Here is a 19,813-nt window from a genome sequence, read left to right on the forward strand (position 1 = left end):
TGAATATGTATGTTTCACATTTTTATTGCATTTGCTCTTTACAATTCTAATTTATTCACAGCATTGTGCAAAAGAATAAATACACCCTTTTTTACAACAAACATAAACTTCCTATAAACTGAAGACAATATTGCAGTACATATCGGAACTGAACCTGCAACATAAACAGGTCTGTAAATCGTTCATCAAATTGTTCAATTTTAAAGACATTTTCAGGAAAATAAAGTTTTAAAAAAAATTTTTATAAAGTTTGCTTGACCGATTTCGACATCAAGTTCAACATTTTAGTATGTAATGACTCAAGTAATGAAATGAGGACTATTAGTTTTATATGTAATGACTATTCAGCATTTACAAGTTTAGTTCATTTTAACTGACATGACATAAGCGAATGATAATGTTATAAACAGCCGAGAGTTGTATGAAAGCAATTGATGCATGTCCGAAAGCATTTACAATTTGTTGAAAGGAATGAGAAACTGCTACTAGGGTGTGCACAAATGACTTATTGTTTTGAGAAATGCATTACCTGTTGTGCAAATGTAAATAGTGTAGTGAGAAATGCATCAAAGCCACTGAGAAAAACTGTAAAATGAGCATGAAATCTAAAAATTACAATGTTTGTTTTGCTATAGCTTACATTGTTATTCTTTAGATGAATATTTACAGTAATCCATCCAAGTTAATCTACTGTTTTTATAAACGTCAATTAATGTCTAAAAAGACCACATGCCAAAAAGACCAGACGCAAGACAACAGAACATTTAAATGCAGACATTCAGAAGCACAGAACACCACATTGTAAACGCTGTAGTGTATGAGTGTGCGTGAATGTGAGAGTGTATGTTTCCCAGTACTGTAATGTGGCTGGAAGGGCATCCGCTGTGTAAAACATATGCTGGAATAGTTGGCCGCTCATTCCGCTTGATAAATGAGGGACTAAGCTGAAGGAAATTGAATGAATGAATGATGATTCTGTTGTTGTGATGTGAACAGGAGCGTGGACAGAAGAGCAGACCCAACAGCTCCAAAGCAGAAACCCCAGCAGGTGTGTGAGTTATCAGCATTCAGACTCTTAATATTAGAGATCTTTCTACCAAATGCTCTCTAACTGCCATCCAAACTCTTAGTTTTAGTTTAGTTAATCCACACTATGCGTATAAATTGGCTTTGCTTTATATCCCTCCAAGTTACATGCGATTCTGAAGACATGTCTGTTGCAGTATTTAACTCTTTCATGGTGCTTTCATGGTGTCTTCACTGTCGCTAATGGGCTTTTTGTGTGTGTGTGTGTGTGTGTGTGTGTGTGTGTGTGTGTGTGTGTGTGTGTGTGTGTGTGTGTGTGTGTGTGTGTGAGTGTGTGTAGTTCATTCAAAGTCTGCTCAAAGGAGAGTCAGCGTGTCTCAGTCTGTCTTCTTCATGGAGGACGGACACTTGGGTTGGTGTGATTAGATCACTCAGAAACATACACAAAAACAATTGTACGAATTGTATTTTAAAACACTTATTATCTCATCTAGGGTTTGTCTTCAAGAGCTATCCGAAACCAAAGAGTGTGCGCAAGTCAATCGCCAGCATCAAACTGCCCAAACATGAAGGCATCTGCTCAACTAAACAGGTACACACCACTAAGGTACTGTAGATGTGCATAAACCCCTAACTGTAAGTCTAAACTGGTCTCTATAACCAGTTTTTTTTTTTTTTTTTTAAGAAAAATAATGGTCAAATTATTGATTTGTTCAACTTTCAGTTATCATTGTGTTGGATTACATGCTTTAAAACTGGCTTTGGTCAGAAAACCGAACATTTAAATATCATCTTATTAAATATTATTCAGAAATATACAGTGACTGATGATATTTATATGCATTTACATATATAAACAAAGGCACCTGTGCTTGCTGGATCTTTACTGTACAACATACTTCGCCATTATGACAACAAATAATATTTGCCTAGATCTTTTTTAAGATACTAGTATTCAGCTTAAAGGGCACCTAGGTTACCCCTTTTTTCAGATTTAATATAAGTCTTTTGCGTCTCTAGAATGTGTATATAAAGTTTCAGCTCAAAACACCCATCAGATTATTCATTATACCTTTGACAAGATGCTGTTTTATACTGATTTCAAGCAGGGGGTGGTTTTGTCGTACTGCGCCTTTAAGGCGAGTTCATCTCCGCCTACTGTTTCTACATGCCTTCCCGCATGCTTTAATCTACTCCCTCGGCTGCATCAGACAACAGACAAACTTTAAGGAAGAAGGTCTCACGTAGCGTTTGTGAGAAATACTACAGTAAGAACTAATCTTTACTAATCATTATTGTAAAGTTGCATTGATGAGTCACACACAATATCAGTACAAAGTTCGCACACACACACATACACAGAGATACACACGCACACCGCAGCTGACACACACACACACACACACACACACACACAGGCAGGCAGACAGACAGAGCGCGCTTAGCTTAGCACTGCTTTTGCACTCGATGTGACAGGATACAGGCTAACCTCCACTGCTGTGTGGATATCTGTTATGCTAATGTACAAAATAAACCTGATTTAACTTCCACAGACCGAGATTGAAGCGTCTACTTTTATAATTGTTCTGACACGCGGCTGTGCTGATGAAGTAAAGCTGAAGTAAATTGCTGTAATTAATTACACACATGCTCTGTTTTAAAACACTTTAAACATGTGAAACTTACTCTTGATCACATTTGATGATGATTGCTGATCCTAGCGAACTGAACAGACCTTTTATTCCCGGTTGCTTTGCGTATGTCTGTCTGGTCTTGTTGGCATGATTATACACGTGACTACCGGAACACGTAAATGCGCGCAGCTGTCAATCAATATGGTGGGCAGGGGGAGCGCACTCCTACGTAAAGTTGCGGTCGGTCTGAAAAACGCTCTAATTGGTCCACCGTTTTTATGTTGTTAAATTGAAAAAAAAAGGACTGTGTGTGTTTATATCACCCCAATATGATGGTCTATACATTATATATACACATATGTTTGTCCAAATAGCTTGAAAAGTAGATTTTTCACCATAGGTGCCCATTAAAGTGAAAATTAAAGGCTTAATTAGGTTAATTAGGCAGGTTAGGGTAATTAAACAAGTCATTGTTTAACGATGGTTTGTTCTGGCTGAAATAAAACAAATAAGACTTTCTCCAGAAGAAAAAATATTATAGGAAATACTGTGGAAAAATTCCTTGCTCTGTTAAACATTTATTTTTTCAGCTTAGTTTTTTTATTAATCAAGAATAGCCACAGCAGGATCAACCACCAACTAATCCAGCATATGTTTTATGCAGCAGCAAAACATTACTGGGAAACATCCATACTTGCTCATTTACACACACTACAGACAATTTTAGCCTACCCAATTCACCTATACCACATGTCTTTGGACTTGTGGGGGAAACCGGAGGACCTGGAGGAAAGCCACACCTATATGGAGAGAGCATGCAAACTCAATGCAGAAACACAATCTGACTCAGCCATGGCTTGTACCAGTGACCTTCTTGCTCTAAGGCGAATTGGCTACCCACTGCGCCACCGCTGTTAAACATCATTTGGGAAAATGATTGTTAGTCACTGGACTAATAATTGCGATATCAACTGTATAATATAAAATAAAATATAACAAATGTGTCTGTTGTGTGTGGTTAAAGTGGCTGAAACGGTTTGGCATCAGGAATCTGCATCTGGATCTTCACCGGCTGCTCTCTGGTCCCGAATGCCGCCATCAGGACACACTGGTGCCGTCCGTCCAGAGGAGAGTGTCTGCGAAATACTGCGCCATATTCCCCAGCATCCAGATCAATGTGAGCTCAGCACTGACACCGAGAGCTTGTGTTTAAAGGGACAGTTCACCAAAAATTAAGATTTAGAAGTCGGTCACACTGAATGCGCTTTTCCCTTTTCAGAATACAAGAATACAAAAAACAGAGCTGCACTTTTTATGTCACTGGTAGGCAACGACTGAATCAGCTGCGTATTTTAAGCGAGTGCTGCATCTGATTATAATTGTAATATCTAATAATTGGTGCTGTCAATCGATTAAAAAAATTTAACTAATTAATCACACTTTTTTAATTGCGATTAATCACATTTAAAAGACTGAAACTACACAATAAACAATCAAGATCCTGGCTTGACAGCCATATTTATTACAGAAATTAAAACACAGGCATGTTAATGACATTTAAATTTCAAAACAATCAATGCCAATAAAGAAAACATTAATTTCCAAGTTGGATTCTAAGTGGACTGCAAAAAAATGCCAAAATACAGGCATTACAGATATGGGAATTGGAAAATTACAATAATAGTAATAAAGTAATGAATACAAACAATTGCACTCAATGTAAATTTGTATTGCTGTGAGTTGACAACATTAATTATAAAGTAGAAACAATTTTGCTCAGTCCTCCTTTACATTCATCCAGTTGCTAAGTTGCAGTCCAGACATCCCAAGTCTCCTGGAAGTTGCGGGAGTGACCCGCAAATGCACAGAGACTCCCGGATGCCCACATATGAATGATAATCTCCCAGAAATTGCGCGTCTCCCGCCCGGTCCTTAAATACGTTGCACACCCCTCTCCACCACATCCCTCCTAGCTCTTCAGGTACGCCGCGCGCAGCTCACCCCCACCGCTGTTTAGGTACATCGTGCGCAACTCACCCCCACCGCTCTTCAGGTACGTCGCGAGCACACGCTCCTACTCAGATACATCACTCACTTAACCCCTGACACAGACACACACAACGTGCCTGAGCGACTCCCTTCAGATTCAACACGCATGATCATTCTGGATAGCCTGGTGATGCGACATTAATTGTTTTATACGGAAACTTGCCTTCAAAAAGTGCTTCCTTGGTCTTATCCATATTTCTTTGCATGTTGAACACGTCCACATGAACAGGAAGTGAAAAAAAAAACCTGCAACTGAATTAATTGCGTTAATTTTTTTAAAATCGTTAAATATTTCAAAGTAATCGCATATGTTAACGCACTAATTTTGACAGCACTATTAATAATATTTTGATATTCATGATTTGTAAAGTCATACAGCTCCAGATACCTCGAAAAGGGGCTACTAGTCTCTCCACCATCTTTAAAAGTCTCTGTAGACATCTTGACAACACAAACACTGCTGTCATCTCAAAGGAAACACCGCCTCTGCGTTCATTTAATTGGAGAATGAAGAAAAGGCATGACTGATGTAGTGCATTTTTTTTTACGGTCCTTATTTTAACTGAAGGTGCACAAGACTCATTAGCAACACCCAAATCACTTGTAGCCATTAGAAAACCATTCAAAACAGGTGCCTCTCAATGCAAAAAAAAAAAAACGTGTTCGTTGTGATCAAAGCCTTCCTCACTATTTACTCACCCTCAAGTGATTATAAACCTTGAGCATCAAAGAAGATATTTTGAAGAATACAGAAAACTTGACATCCACGGTAGGAAAAACAAATACTATGGAAGTCAGTGGTTACAGGTTTTCAGCATTCTTCAAAATATCTTCTTCAGTTTTCAACAGTTGAAACTCTTGTTTGAAACAAGTGAAGGGTGACAGAATTTTCTCTTTTTTTGAGTGAACTATCGCTTTTAATGTCATAACTGATGTGTGTGTGTGTGTGTGTGTGTGTGTGTGTGTGTGTGTGTGTGTGTGTGTGTGTGTGTGTGTGTGTGTGTGTGAGTGTGTGTGTGTGTGTGTGTGTGTGTGTGTGTGTGTGTGTGTGTGTGTGTGTGTGTTATATTGTTGGCAGGGGGCTGTGAAACACCTGCACCTGAGTCCAGCTGAGCTGAAGCAGTACATCAGTCAGACGGAGACTCTGATGCTGCGCTACTGCCAGAGACTGCAGTGGCTGCTGACCGGTACTGATGGTGACATTTGAGGAAATACACATTTATTTGAAGTATCTTCTTTTGTGTTCAACGGAAAAAAAGAAACAAACCCTTTACTTGCAGCCCATTTGAACTCTCTCAGCCACTATAAAGTAAAGCTGTTGGGTCTGTTTGTAGAGTTGTTAAATGATCCTCTGCTGAGATTTTGAGAAATTTATTCCACATACATAGGTATTTTTATGAGTTTTCGCTGCCATTTTTAAATCTCTGTTCACAAAAAAGCACCATGAGGCATTTTGCCCAACTAACAGATGGCAATAAAAGCCTTTCATGCTGGGTTTACACTAGTGCTGTCAAAATTAGTGCGTTTGCGAATGTGATTAATTTGAAATAATTAATGCGTTAAAAAAAATTAAAACAATTAATGCAGTTGCCGTTTTTTATTTCCTGTTGTGGTCGACGTGTGTTTAACATGCAAAGAAATTTGAATAAGGCCAAGGAAGCACTTTTTGAAGGCAAGTTTCGGTATAAAACAATTAATTCTCATCACCAGGGTCTCCAGCGTTTTCTCTAGAGTTTCGTGCAATTTCAGGTGTTTAATTTTTAACTTTCGACTTCTGTTTAAATGGAGTTTGATCCCACATGGTGATCGTAAAGCAAAACCTCTGCATTTCGTGACTTGGTGTTCCTTTAAGGTAGACAAAAATCGCTGCTTACATGGTAGACTCAATAAGACTATTATCTTAATCATATTAAAATTGGAGTATTTGTGTCTTATGTAAATGTACTCAGAACTTGACATGATGTCGCGAGCTCTCAGACAGCGCATTCATCTGCCTTTCAGCATGAGCCCTCAAATGTGTCATTAAGTTTGACGTGTTTCCCCCTTACACGCAAGTGTCTGCTCCGCGTTGTTGTGTCAGAATCCTTGTGAAATACAGCCATACTTTAGAACGCTTAGTTTAAGCAAATTTGATGAACGCAATCATGCATGTTGAATCTGAGTGGAGTGTGTGTGTGTGTGTGTGTGTGTGTGTGTGTGTGTGTGTGTGTGTCTGTCTATCTGTCTGTCTGTGTATGTGTCTGTGTGTGTGCGCGTGTTTCTTAGCAACAAACCTGCATAAACGTCCATAGCCACTAAATCAAAAAGTTACGAATTGCTGTGAGATTGCTTTGCACCAATGACTGTAAAAAATATGGACGACGCGACAGCCCCTTTTCCCATTGAACGATTTGAGGGCAAAACGCCTGCTTGACGGGCACAAACTGTCGCAAAAGACTGCTGAAATTGGAGCCTTGACATGCGCAGAAGGACTGTCTGATGGAGTCAGAGGAGGAGCCGCGAAAATGAGCGGAGTCGAGCTTCCAACCAAACGCTTTATGTAAAATCAAACACGCCCCCCGAACTTCTCAGCATGCGTTTGCTGTCATATCACCACAAATGGATGTAATAACGTTAACAAATATGAAGGTTTTATATATTCAATCGCGCCAGCTCCGGGGCGCAGCGCATAACCTACTCGCGGCGTCGTGGGCTGATTCTGGCTCGCATGCGGCAGCGCCGGCTCGCTCGGCCGCCGCATCTGGCTCGATTGACTCGTGCTGGAATCGGGCAGTGAGTCCAGGCATCTGGAGTAGGTCCAGCAGATCAGTCAGTCTGAGCTCTGAGGGGTAAGTCTCCGGCAGGCGAGAATCTAGCCGGAACTGGCCCGAGTGTGTTTTGCTATCTGGGTGGTTAGGCGTGTATCAGCAAACTAATAAACCCCGAAAAAAGCCCTGACCTTAGCGAGTAAACAGTGTTCCAACAGGATCATGTGTGTCAGAAGCTGTAGTTTACTGCTGAACTCATTTTGTCATGGTAAAATAACACAGAAATCGAATAATAACACTTCAGTCTCCTGCTGAAGCTCAGACGCGCTGCTTTGAGAAACTGTCAATCACAGCTGTCAATCACGATGACACGCCCAGCATTAAATTACTGCTAAAAACAAACTGTTTACAAAAATGAAGATCTGCACCTATTTCAGCACAATAACCAGTGCCTTAATCTACCAGAACCATCTTTCGGGACAGTTTATTGCAAGTGTAATAATTTTTTTTATTTGGGCTCAAGTCTTCTTCATTAACACAGAGGAGGCGGGCTTTATGACTTGTACTGCAGCCAGCCCCCAGGGGGCGATCTAACGGCCGAGACCTTCACTCAAACACAGGCTTGCGGCACACTTGCTTTGCACTCTCAGCTCACATCATTCAAAAGAAAAGGTCCACATTGTTCCCCGATAATGTCAACAGACTAAACTGTCTTAGCAACTGACTGAATGTAAAAGAGGACTGAGTAAAATTGTTTCTACTTTATAATTAATGTTCTCAACTCACAGCAATAAATTTACAATGAGTGCAATTGTTTGTATTTAGTACTTTATTGTTATCATAATTTTCCATATCTGTAATGCCTGTATTTTGGCATTTTTTTGCAGTCTACTTAGAATCCAACTTGAAAATAATTGTTTTCTTTATTAGCATTGATTGGTTTAAAATTTAAATGGAATTAACATGCCTGTGTTTTTATTTCTGTAATAAATATGGCTTCCAAGCCAGGATCTTGAGGGTTTATTGTGGGTTTGTTGTTTACATAAAGGAATCTGTGTTACAAGTTAAACAAAATTCTAATGAACAATTATATTTTGAATTTAAATAGTTTTTGTCTTGCGTTTACATTAATTCTACATTTGAATAGCCAAAATTACACATTTCAGTCTTGCGATTTATTAGTTAATTTTTTTATCGATTGACAGCACTAGTTTACACCAATCGTGACGTGCAATAAAGTATTTCTGCGAGTACATCGCAAATGTAAACATTGAAGCAGATTTACCATCCCTCAGTGCGAACGACGCAGAAGACACAGTGCGTTTGCCATGGATTTGCAGAATTTGCCTCAATTTTGTTTTCCCCGTTTGGTGTGAACCCAGCCATGTTGGCCAATCAGAGAGGAGAAAACAGTGTTCATGCTGACTTCGTGAGACAAAAAACCTAGTAGTGTTCACACGACCAAACTGTAGATCACTATGTTTTGTAAGAGATCTCATTTCTTTCCCATGTCTCTACATGTGGTCAGGCAGCAGGCGTATGTTTGGGTCAGTTCTGGAGAAGGAGGTCTGCCTTCTGCTGGATGTGTCTGGGTCAATGGCCTCCTGCTTCCCTGAGCTCCAGAAAGGACTAACATTACTGATCTGGGATCAGCTGCATGCCAACAGTGTGAGGTGAACTCTTTTTAATCTAGAAGAAGATCACATTTTACCTCTGATATTAAGATGAACCTACATACATCAGATCACATATGGGCAGGACTAAATGCAGATGTGAAGAGGATGTAACAAAGACCCTCTTTTCTCTCCACCACCTCACCACACAACAACCCCAAAACATTACTAATTCTGAGCATGCCTCACGCTGGTGAGAGGGTTTGACAAACCACTTGTAGAAAACACTCTTTCACCTCTCTGACACTTTTGCACCAGACATGTTCCTACAATCACTCACATTGTGCATTTATGAAATGAGCTTTACATGGGTGAGTGGGCTTGACAAACCACCTGTAGAAACACTTTACATTGTACCCCAACATCGTAGAAACGTTACATTTTGTTTGAAAATGAAAAGCAGGATGACATCAGAACTTAACCTCAGGTCGACGTCAATGTCCAACGTCCAACCTAAAATCAATCAAACATTAATGTCTAGTGATGTTAGGGCTTGACGTTGTGTAGACATTAGCGCTATGACGTCTATCAGATGTTGGATGTTGTTTGCCATACCTCATGAATAAATGTCAGTATTTGACGTCAGTATGACGTTGGTTTAAAGAGCTTCTATTATGGGTTTTTGAAAATGACCTTCCATGTGTGCAACACAACTCTAAGTGAAGTGAAATATCCAGCTAAGGCTTAAATCTGAAAGTGCACCGTGTTTAAAACTATTGATTCATCTATAAAAGAGTCGACTCATAGTGCTTCGAATGTATCGTCTTGATAACGAGTCTTTAGCTGTTTCAGCGTGACGTCGATACGAAACTTAAGGCCCTCCCAATTGTTGCTTGCGCAAACTCTGGAAAATTGAAACCTGCGGCCCCACCCACAGACAATAGCAAAGAAAAAGAGGAAGACAGTCACTGTAGCAGATCCCAGTTGAATCAAGTCGTGAAGATGCTGTGCTCAGCTGGATATTATTGGAATTACAGGAGATTTCCGGGATAAATAACAAAATGGGAGGGTGGAGGGAGATCGGTCTGAAATACGGGAGTGTTGGCAGGTATGCTCACACTCTGCACTCTGACTACTTCAATATTGTTGATAAGCCGTGGTGGGCATTTCACTCTGTCTCGCGCTGAACGGTGTCAAGCAATCACAACAGACTTTAGTCATTGGTCCAATCAGCGCAGATAAGCATTGCGCTACGGAGGGGTTTGGGAACAAATGAATCGCTGAACAAATCATATAAGAGTCACTTGGATATCATTCATTTATTAATTTTCTTGTCGGCTTAGTCCCTTTATTAATCTGGGGTCGCCAGAGCGGAATAAACCGCCAACTAATCCAACAAGTTTTTACGCAGAAGATGCCCTTACAGCCGCAACCCATTTCTGGGAAACATCCACACACACATTCACACACACACTCATACACTACGGACAATTTAGCCTACCCAATTCACCTGTACTGCATGTCTTTGGACTGTGGGGGAAACCGGAGCACCCGGAGGAAACCCACGCGAAGGCAGGGAGAACATGCAAACTTCGTCACTGGGATAATTCGGTAAAAATAAATGCATATTATAAGGCAATGAAAGTGTTTTTTGACCTTGCATGCATATCAGCCTGTTGTTGGAGACCCTAAAAACCAAAATATGACCCTTTTTAATGTATAAAAGGGACACTTTAAGATGTTGGCTTAACGCTGGATTTTAGTCACTTTCTAACACAACCTAAAATCAACCAAATATCAACGTCATCATTTGTCGTTATTGGACATCAGAATTGACGCTGGCTAGACAACTGGTCACCTGACATCACAACCTAAATCTTACCCAATATTGACAGCTTATGATGTTGTGTGCCTGCTGGGCAATAACTAAATGCACTACAGAATGTTACGTTTACACACATCCACAAATTACATTTAAACGCATCAGCTTTTAACAGCGTGATACTCACTACTCACTACTCTTGAGTACTTTTCAAAGGTCTACTTTTTACTCAAACTTTGAGTAATTTTACTACAGATATTTTTACTCTACTTACATTTTTAGGCAAGTAATGGTACGTTTACTTGAGTATGATTTTTCAGTACTGTTTCCACCATTGTTAATGACAACATATAATTTAAAAAAATTATGTAACATGTAAATGTGTTGAGCAATCATTTCATCTTTTGTAGTGTAAACGGTACATGTATTCATCTCAAACTTTCACGATTCGGCTCTTGCACTCTCACGACGAATAGAGTCAGAATACAGTGGGTGACGCTTTAACCATAGTTTACATCCGCTAAAATATCAACAACACAATTTTCAGTGTGGCCAGCTTTGTTTTTTTTTTCCCACAATGTATCTATTTTGACATTCACTCTGGCTGAGTAAGTTCAGATTGCAATCAGATATGCAGAAAACATGTGACTCTAGAGCCCAAAACCAATCTTATGTTGCACAGGTATACTTTATTGGATTAAAAATGCATCTTTTAATTACAAAAATCGCCATAATATTAAGTAAAGGTCATGGTTTATGAACTTTTTTTGTAAATTTCCTACTGTAAATACATCAAAACTCTGATTAGTTTTGTGCATTGTTAAGAACTTAGTTTGTTTCATTTCATAAAAGATTCTCTCAGTATTTCGATTTCTTTGCACACTCCAGATTTTCAAATAGTTGGTCATTTTGTCCTAACAATCCATACATCAATGAGCAAAGCTTATTTATTCAGCGCGCTCTATTGTGCATCTTCATTAATATTCATTACTGTCACGGTGTTTAGACGACAGAGACGCCACGTTGTGTTGGCAAAACAAGCGTGAAGTGTTGCTTTTATAGTTTGCTGCAGTTTTGTTTTCATTTTCTCTCTGTGAGAGCTCATATGGAGTCACGTGTGGATTAACAGTGTACGCGACGCTCGACAACAATAACTTACGTGTCTAAGGAGGAACATTGTTTACCTGAGAGCTGTTCTCATCTGCAAATGCTGAGATCCGCATTCGCTTGTAGTCTCCTCTTAATAAAGACGTGGCTCTAGTTGCTGGTGATTGTCCTGTCTCTACAGATTTGGTAAATGAGCGACCAGTGCTCTTTGTTTATTCAGTTTGTTCGTATCGAACTAACTATTGCACCGAGTGTAAACATGTTAGAACCACAACCAAACTTTAACCTCGTGTAGGATTTTCACCGCATTTAGTGATCGGAATAACACACGCGGCTTTCTGACACTACCTGCCGTGTGCATCTAAGTTTCCCGGAAATGCAGAGGTTTTTTTCTCTCATTCGCTGTGCGGTATCAAACATTGCATGAAAAATACACGCTTACAGCAGTTCCTCGAATCAAATATCTCGTTTGTCGCGAGGGACATGAATGAATTCCCTGAATAAAAGAGCCAAACTGCAGTTAAAGTCTACCATTTAATAATTTGGCAAATAATTCGACTACAGATGTCCAAGTAAACACCATCACTTTCTCCCCTGTGTGTGTGTTTTGACTTTGAAACTTAGCGCGCCCAAATAGACACTCCTACACCATCCCACTTTTCTTCCTCCGACACTCCCTCCTAAACAAAGCTGGACACGCCCACTTTTCTGACTGTTTCCAAAGTAGAGGTGTGAAAACACCCTGCTGAAACGAGGGGGTTTCATGGCCCTTTAATACACAACAACAAGGGAAGTTTATTTATAAACTAATTTCGTGAGGATCACGTGCTTATGATTGCTTCCAGCTGGTTCCGCATTATTCAATTCATGATTCACCAATCAGACGACTCCTAAGCCACTATAAATAACCTAATCTCCATATAACAGCCATCTTCGTATTGAAGAATCCCCCCTTCCACTCCTACTCCTCCTCCTTTCCTAGATGGGTGGCAAGGTGGCCCAGTGGTTAGCACTGTTGCGTCACAGCAAGACCGTCACTGGTTCTAATCCTTACCAAGCCAACCGACGTTTCTGTGTGGAGTTTACAAGTTCTCCTTGTGCTTACGTGGGTTTCCCCTGGGTTCCACAAAAACATGCAACTTAAGTTAATTGACTAATCCAAGTCAACACCATAGACATGCTCCTAGTAAGTAGTTATCTCTTAAGAGCAATCACTATCTGTTCATTAGCTGCTACAGCAGGGGAGTTCTCGAGATCTACCTAAGCTCAAACTCCCCTCTCGCCTTGCAAATGGGAGGGAGCCCCAGGCTCGATGATCTTATAAGCTCTGGGCTCTCTCGCGGGACAGCATGCCAAACAAGCTTTATATTCAATCGTCAGCTAAGTGTGAACTCTTGAAATGTAACATAACCTGCAATGACAGATTTGTGTGTGTTGGTCAGGTTTAATATGCTGGCGTTCTCTAGAGGGCTGTGTATGTGGCGTCCGGCTCTGGTTCAGTCGACAGAGGATCAGTGTGTTCATGCAGTGCAGTGGTTGAGTCAGATCAACACACACGGCTCTTCATCCACACTGACAGCGCTGCAGGTACTCACATCTGCACCCATGATCACACCGCTTTCTGAAAGTACAAATTCACAGTAGTAGTAAGTGTGTGTGTATATGTGTGTGTAATCTGTGCTCCAGACAGCCTGTGGGCTGGCAGATGGCGTTGGTGTGTATCTGATCAGTGACGGGCGCAGCGACTGCAGCCACAGTTTGATTCTGACAGAGATGGAGACTCTGAGAAGAGAGAAGAGCTTCACCGTACACACCATCGCACTCAACTGCTCTGATAGGTACACACACTCCCAGCATACACTGCCAAATCACCATGACCGTTTGAACCTGGTCAGTTCCTGCATTAACTGAGAAAACTAGGTTGATACTAATGTTACCAGAAGGGGGCGCTCATCATGCACTCTGTGTGTGTCCTAATGCTTCAGTAAAGCAGCTGGGGTTCCATCAGCATTTATTAATGGACAACATAAGAAACGATTGATAGAAGTGGCACATTTCAAATAAAAATCCCTTAATTCACTAAATTTATGCTCACTTGGGTTGTGTGAAAAGGGTTATAGTAAATAATGAGAGGGAATTACTCAAAATGTTTCATGCAACCCTGCCTCTTTGACCCCCCGTTTTTATAATAAAACTGCATACAATAAAACTGCACCTCCTTTATCATTCTCAGTTCATTTAAGTTTTGACACTGAAAGTGTATGTGACGGTATGTGTATTGTTTTTAAATGTATTCATGTTTTTATACTTAATTGAACAGGTCAAGCAGTGATTTTCTGAAGCGTCTGGCCCATAAAAATGGAGGACGTTTCCATCAGGCTCCTGAAAGCACAGATCCAGATCTGATCAGAGAACAGCTGTCGGACCCGAGCAGTGCAGTATGTACATGCTCAATCCTGTTCATTTTAATCAGGGTTGCCAGTTTTTCACAACAAAACTAGCCAAAAAATAAAATATGCCAGTGCTTATTTGTAAAATACACATTTTACATCACTGTATGCTTATATATGGTTTCTTTTTTTAAAATAACGTTATATTAGTAATTATAAATGCTTAAAGTTTTTTTTTCAAAAATGAAAAAAAGAAACCATCAGTCTTATAGTAATAATACATTTGTTACGACGACAGCAAGTATGTTGTCTGATGTCCAGTTTAAATATAGGCAAATTGCAGAACAATTCTGGCAGAAGTGAACCCCAAAATTGTGAAATTAATTATAATTTAAAGATATATATTTATATTTATTTTTATTTATTTTATTTATATTTATATATATATTTATTCATTTAATTTTCCTAAATTGTAAATCAACTGAATGTAAATCAACTTTCTTCTCTCTATTTCTGTAGTTATTACACGATCTCTTCTCCACAATCCCCACACCTCACAAAATACTCTGTTTTATCAGAGTAAAAATAGTCAAATATTTTAACGCAACCATTAAATATAATTAATATAATATGTCAAACTATAAGGGAACACTCCACCTTTTTTATTTTTCAAGTCTCCTTAGTTAAACAGTTGACTTGACAGAACTACTTGAACTGTTTTAGAATCCATTTAGCTGATTTATTGTGGTGGGGTTACTTTTAGCTTAGCTTAGCATAATGAATTGAATCAGATTAGGCCATTAGCATTTCATTAAACAAAAATCTAAATTTAATAATTTGATAATTTTCCTATTTATAGCTCAGGTCTTCTGTAGGTACATTTTGTAATTAAAAAATGTAAAAAAATAAATAAAAAAAATAAAATTAAAAAACTATGTGGTTAAAAGTAGCCAGTTATGTAGGAACAACAGACTTGGCAACCCTGATTTTAATGGCCATTTCTTTAACATCAGTGTATTGATTTGTAGTTTTCTTTATGTTTGCATACATTTCAGCAGTCTTTTTTTCTGAAATGTCATTCTGACTACCGTATGTCCACAGTTGAATCTTCCAGAGTTTGAAGGAGACGATTTAAAGAGACTGACAGAGGAGATCCAAAAGCTGAGATTGTTCCAGAAACAAGCCAAAGCCTTCAGGTGTGTGTCTGTGTTTGTATGTGTGTGTGTGTGTGTGTGTGTGTGTGTGTGTGTGTGTGTGTGTGTGTGTGTGTGTGTGTGTGTGTGTGTGTGTGTGTGTGTGTATGCTTGTTTTGGTGGTTTACAAAGACACAAATTTGTATAATGACATGGGAATGACCTAGGTATTACAATGTTGAGGTGGATTATAAGGACATGCCCTCTGTCCTCATTATTTAAAACGCTTAAAAGTTATATTTAACATGGAATTATGGCATTCAGATTTCCAAGTTTTTAGGTAGGGCTGGGGTTAGGCCATCTAATTAGTGTTTTCTTACAGTATAATATACATTACGCCTAAATGGAGAGTCCTCATAAACCACCAAAGTCCTTGCAAGTATAGCAATACCAGTAAATTAGAAAAATGACTCATAAATCACACAGAATGAGGTATTCTGAATATGCAAAAATGGCGAGTGTTTTCTGTCAGAGTTGGGATTATGGGATGAAATATACAGTCTGTTCAGTATAATGTCATCAAGTCCATGAGAAGTCTTTATAAACATACCTGTACAGGTGTGTGTGTGTGTGTGTGTGTGTCTGTGTGTGTGTGTGTGTGTGTGTGTGTGTGTGTGTGTGTGTGTGTGTGTGTGTGTGTACTTGTTTTGATGGTTTACAAAGACACAAATTTGTATAACATGGGTATGACCTAGGTTTTCCAATGTTGAGGTGGATTATGAGGACATGCCCTGTGTCCTCATCATTCAAAACACTTTAAAATTATACTTAACATTGAATTATAGCATTCAGAATTTCAACGTTTATAAATAGGGCTGGGGTTAAGTGTTTTTTACAGTATAATATATATTACGCCAATATTGAGAGTCCACCAAATGTCATTAAACCACCAAATGTCCTTACAAGTTCAGCAATACCAGTAAATTAGAAAAATGACTCATACATCACACAGAATGAACTATTTTGAAAATGTAAAAGTGTCAAGTGTTTTCTGTGAGGGTTGGGTTTATGGGATGAAATATACAGTCTGTTCAGTATAATGTCATTAAGTTCATGAGAAGTCCTCATAAATATACCTGTACAGGTGTGTATGTGCTTGTTTTGGTTGTTTACAAGGACACAAATTTGTATAATGACATGGGTATGACCAAGGTTTTCTAATGATGAGGTGGATTATGAGGACATGCCTCTGTCCTCATCATTCAAAACGCTTGAAATGATGCTTAACAGGAACTTATGGCATTCAGAATTTCCATGTTTCCAGTTAAGGTTATGGTTAGGGCTAGGGTTAGGCCATCTAATAAGTGTTTTCTTTCAGTATAATATACATTACACCTATATAGAGAGTCCTCATAAACCACCAAATGTCCTTGCAAGTATAGCAATACCAGTAAATTAGAAAAATGACTCATACATCACACAGAATGAAGTATTTTGAAAATGTAAAAGTGTCAAGTGTTTTCTGCGAGGGTTGGGTTTATGGGATGAAATATACAGTCTGTTCAGTATAATGTCATCAAGTCCATGAGAAGTCCTCATAAATATACCTGTATATGTGTGTATGTGCTTGTTTTGGTCGTTTACAAAGACACAAATTTGTATAATCAAAGACATATAATTTGTATAATGACATGGGTATGACCAAGGTTTTCCAATGATGGGGTGGATTATGAGGACATGCCCCTGTCCTCATCATTCAAAACACTTAAAAATAATGCTTAACAGGAACTTATGGCATTCAGAATTTCCATGTTTCCAGTTATGGTTAGGGTTAGGGCTAGGGTTAGGCCATCTAATAAGTGTTTTCTTTCAGTATAATATACATTACACCTATTGACCTTATTCTAAAATGCGGAGGTGCGCCTGTTTTCGCGATTGTCTTAGAACTTCCGTTTCAGTCGCCTATGGGAGAAATGACAAGGAATAATAATCGGCAAAAAACGGTCAAACTACTTGCTCTACAAACAAATGTTTGCATGACTATACAGACCAAGTAGAATAATATAACAAGGAAATATCAGTTTGCAAAATCAAACAGCGAAACGAGCAGTTTTTAATGTCTAAAAATGAATGGAAGTGAAAGAGACCGGAAGTCTCGTGCCAAAAAGATTCAAATGGCAGCGCCCGCTCGTCTGCGGAGAATAAGGTCAATATAGTGAGTCCTCATAAACCACCAAATGTCCTTGCAAGTATAGCAATACCAGTAAATTAGAAAAATTACTCATAAATCACACAGAATGAGATATTTTGAATATATGCAAATTGTTTCCTGTGAGCGTCATGATTATGGGATGAAATATACAGTCTGTTCAGTATAATGTCATCAAGTCCATGAGAAGTCTTCATAAAGATACCTGTACAGGTGTGTGTGCTTGTTTTTGGTAGTTTACTAGAACACAAATTGGCATAACATGGGTATGACCTAGGTTTTCCAATGATGAGGTGGGTTATGAGGACATACCCCATGCCCTAATTATTCAAAACACAAAAAATTATACTTAACATGGAATTATGGCATTCAGAATTTCTACGTTGTAAGATTAGGTTGGGGTTAGGGCTAGGGTTAGGCCAATTTATAAGTGTTTTTTACAGCATAATATACATTACACCTATATTGAGAGTCCTCATAAACCACCAAATGTCCTTACAAGCATAGTAATAGCAGTAAATTAGAAAAATGACTCATAAATCACACAGAATGAACTATTTTGAAAATGTGAGGGTTGAAAATATATACAGTCTGTTCAGTATAAAGTCATTAAGTCTATGAAAACTCCCCTTAAATATAGCAGTACAGGTGTGTGCATTCATTTATGAGTTCTTGTGTAATGTTTGATGTTACTGTAGACTTAGAAATGCTGAATTTTGTTTTCACAGGGAAACTGTTTTGGAGTCAAGGAAACGAGAAGGAACATAAACGCTGATCTGAGCCTGTTCTTATCATGGAGCTTTACTTGCATATGGTGACATTGACATTTTAGTTAAATATTAGCAGAAAATATAATATTTTGATCATGATTTACAGAAAACACTCACTAAAATATAGCTGTGTATTATAATTATAAGTTTATACATTACAAAAATCGTGTTAGGCACATTTAGAACAAGTATCGTATGATGATTTATTAAAAAATATATTATAAGAAATTATTTTGGATCAAAATTTATTATAATCACTTATTTTTATGTATTTTGACAGGTACAGCTCAGATTGTGTTGTTTCGCTTTGACATAAATATATCTGTTACAGTCAATGATAATGGAGCATTATTTCACTCATATTTAATCGTCTTATTTTCACAAAATGCGTTTTTGTGAACACTGAAGTACACATCTGTATTTAATAAGCTTTTTATTTATTTAATATCACTTTATTTAATTAGATTTGTGGACTAACATGTCTTCAAATGTCAGATCTGTATCAAATTTACATTTATTTATGTTCAATTTAATTTAAGCTTACTGTTATAAGGCTTTTAACAATAATTCTCTTTCCAAAGCAGCTTTTCAAAAGGTGTGTGCTATTGGTTATTACATTATAATATTTATAAACTGTTTGTTAAATATCCTTACCTGGACGCACCAAAAAAATAAAAAAAAAAAAAATATATATATATATATATATATATATATATATATATATATATATATATATATATATATATATATATATATATATATATATATATATATATATATAGATATAGCCATAGCGTCATCTGCTGGCACAGGAAGTGTTTCATATCTAAATGACAGACATATTCCTCCTATACTGTATATATTTATCTCCAGAACTGCATATTGTGCTTAATTTGGCCTCTGAGTGGGGCCTTTCAACACTGTTTACAGCTTTAATTTGTAATGCAATGCCACATTAAAATGTACAGTTTACATGTAGATCAGTGGTGTAGTATTTGCTATGACCACGTATACTCAGTATGCTTACTTTTTCCATGAGCTGTTTAGGTATTACTTCTTCTAAGGATCAACAATTGAGTATACCCTCAGTATACTCACTTGTTTTTCTGATTAAACCTCCCTAATTTACATGTATTTGCGTCCCCTTCAACTGTATACCAAACTGTTTTTTTTTAACTCACAACTTAATTTGTTAAGATGTGCCTATTTCTTACAATTCTTACTTAAATATATATGTGACACATTTTTCTTTGTTTACCCCAAAAGGATCTGATCCTGATCCACCCTAAAATTAAAATCCTAAAATCGCCCCT

The 19,813-nt window shown here is 38.1% G+C and overlaps 1 protein-coding gene across 8 annotated transcripts in view; it reads left to right on the plus strand.

Moving 5' to 3' along the window:
- vwa3a (von Willebrand factor A domain containing 3A) overlaps nt 1-18,835 on the plus strand; it is a 72,778-nt gene extending 53,943 nt beyond the window's left edge. For all 8 annotated transcript variants that reach the window (XM_073945152.1, XM_073945154.1, XM_003198187.7 and 5 more), the window contains 11 exons: nt 997-1,048; nt 1,367-1,438; nt 1,521-1,618; nt 3,685-3,837; nt 5,788-5,896; nt 8,985-9,129; nt 13,441-13,585; nt 13,685-13,836; nt 14,319-14,436; nt 15,490-15,584; nt 18,459-18,835. In XM_073945152.1, the coding sequence (XP_073801253.1) occupies nt 997-1,048; nt 1,367-1,438; nt 1,521-1,618; nt 3,685-3,837; nt 5,788-5,896; nt 8,985-9,129; nt 13,441-13,585; nt 13,685-13,836; nt 14,319-14,436; nt 15,490-15,584; nt 18,459-18,498 (1,179 nt within the window). In that variant the 3' untranslated portion in view covers nt 18,499-18,835. The remainder of the gene's footprint in view (nt 1-996; nt 1,049-1,366; nt 1,439-1,520; nt 1,619-3,684; nt 3,838-5,787; nt 5,897-8,984; nt 9,130-13,440; nt 13,586-13,684; nt 13,837-14,318; nt 14,437-15,489; nt 15,585-18,458) is intronic.
- Nucleotides 18,836-19,813: the final 978 nt, after the last annotated feature.

This window comes from Danio rerio, chromosome 3 (genome assembly GCF_049306965.1).
Source record: "Danio rerio strain Tuebingen ecotype United States chromosome 3, GRCz12tu, whole genome shotgun sequence".
In the NCBI taxonomy this organism is placed as follows: domain Eukaryota; kingdom Metazoa; phylum Chordata; class Actinopteri; order Cypriniformes; family Danionidae; genus Danio; species Danio rerio.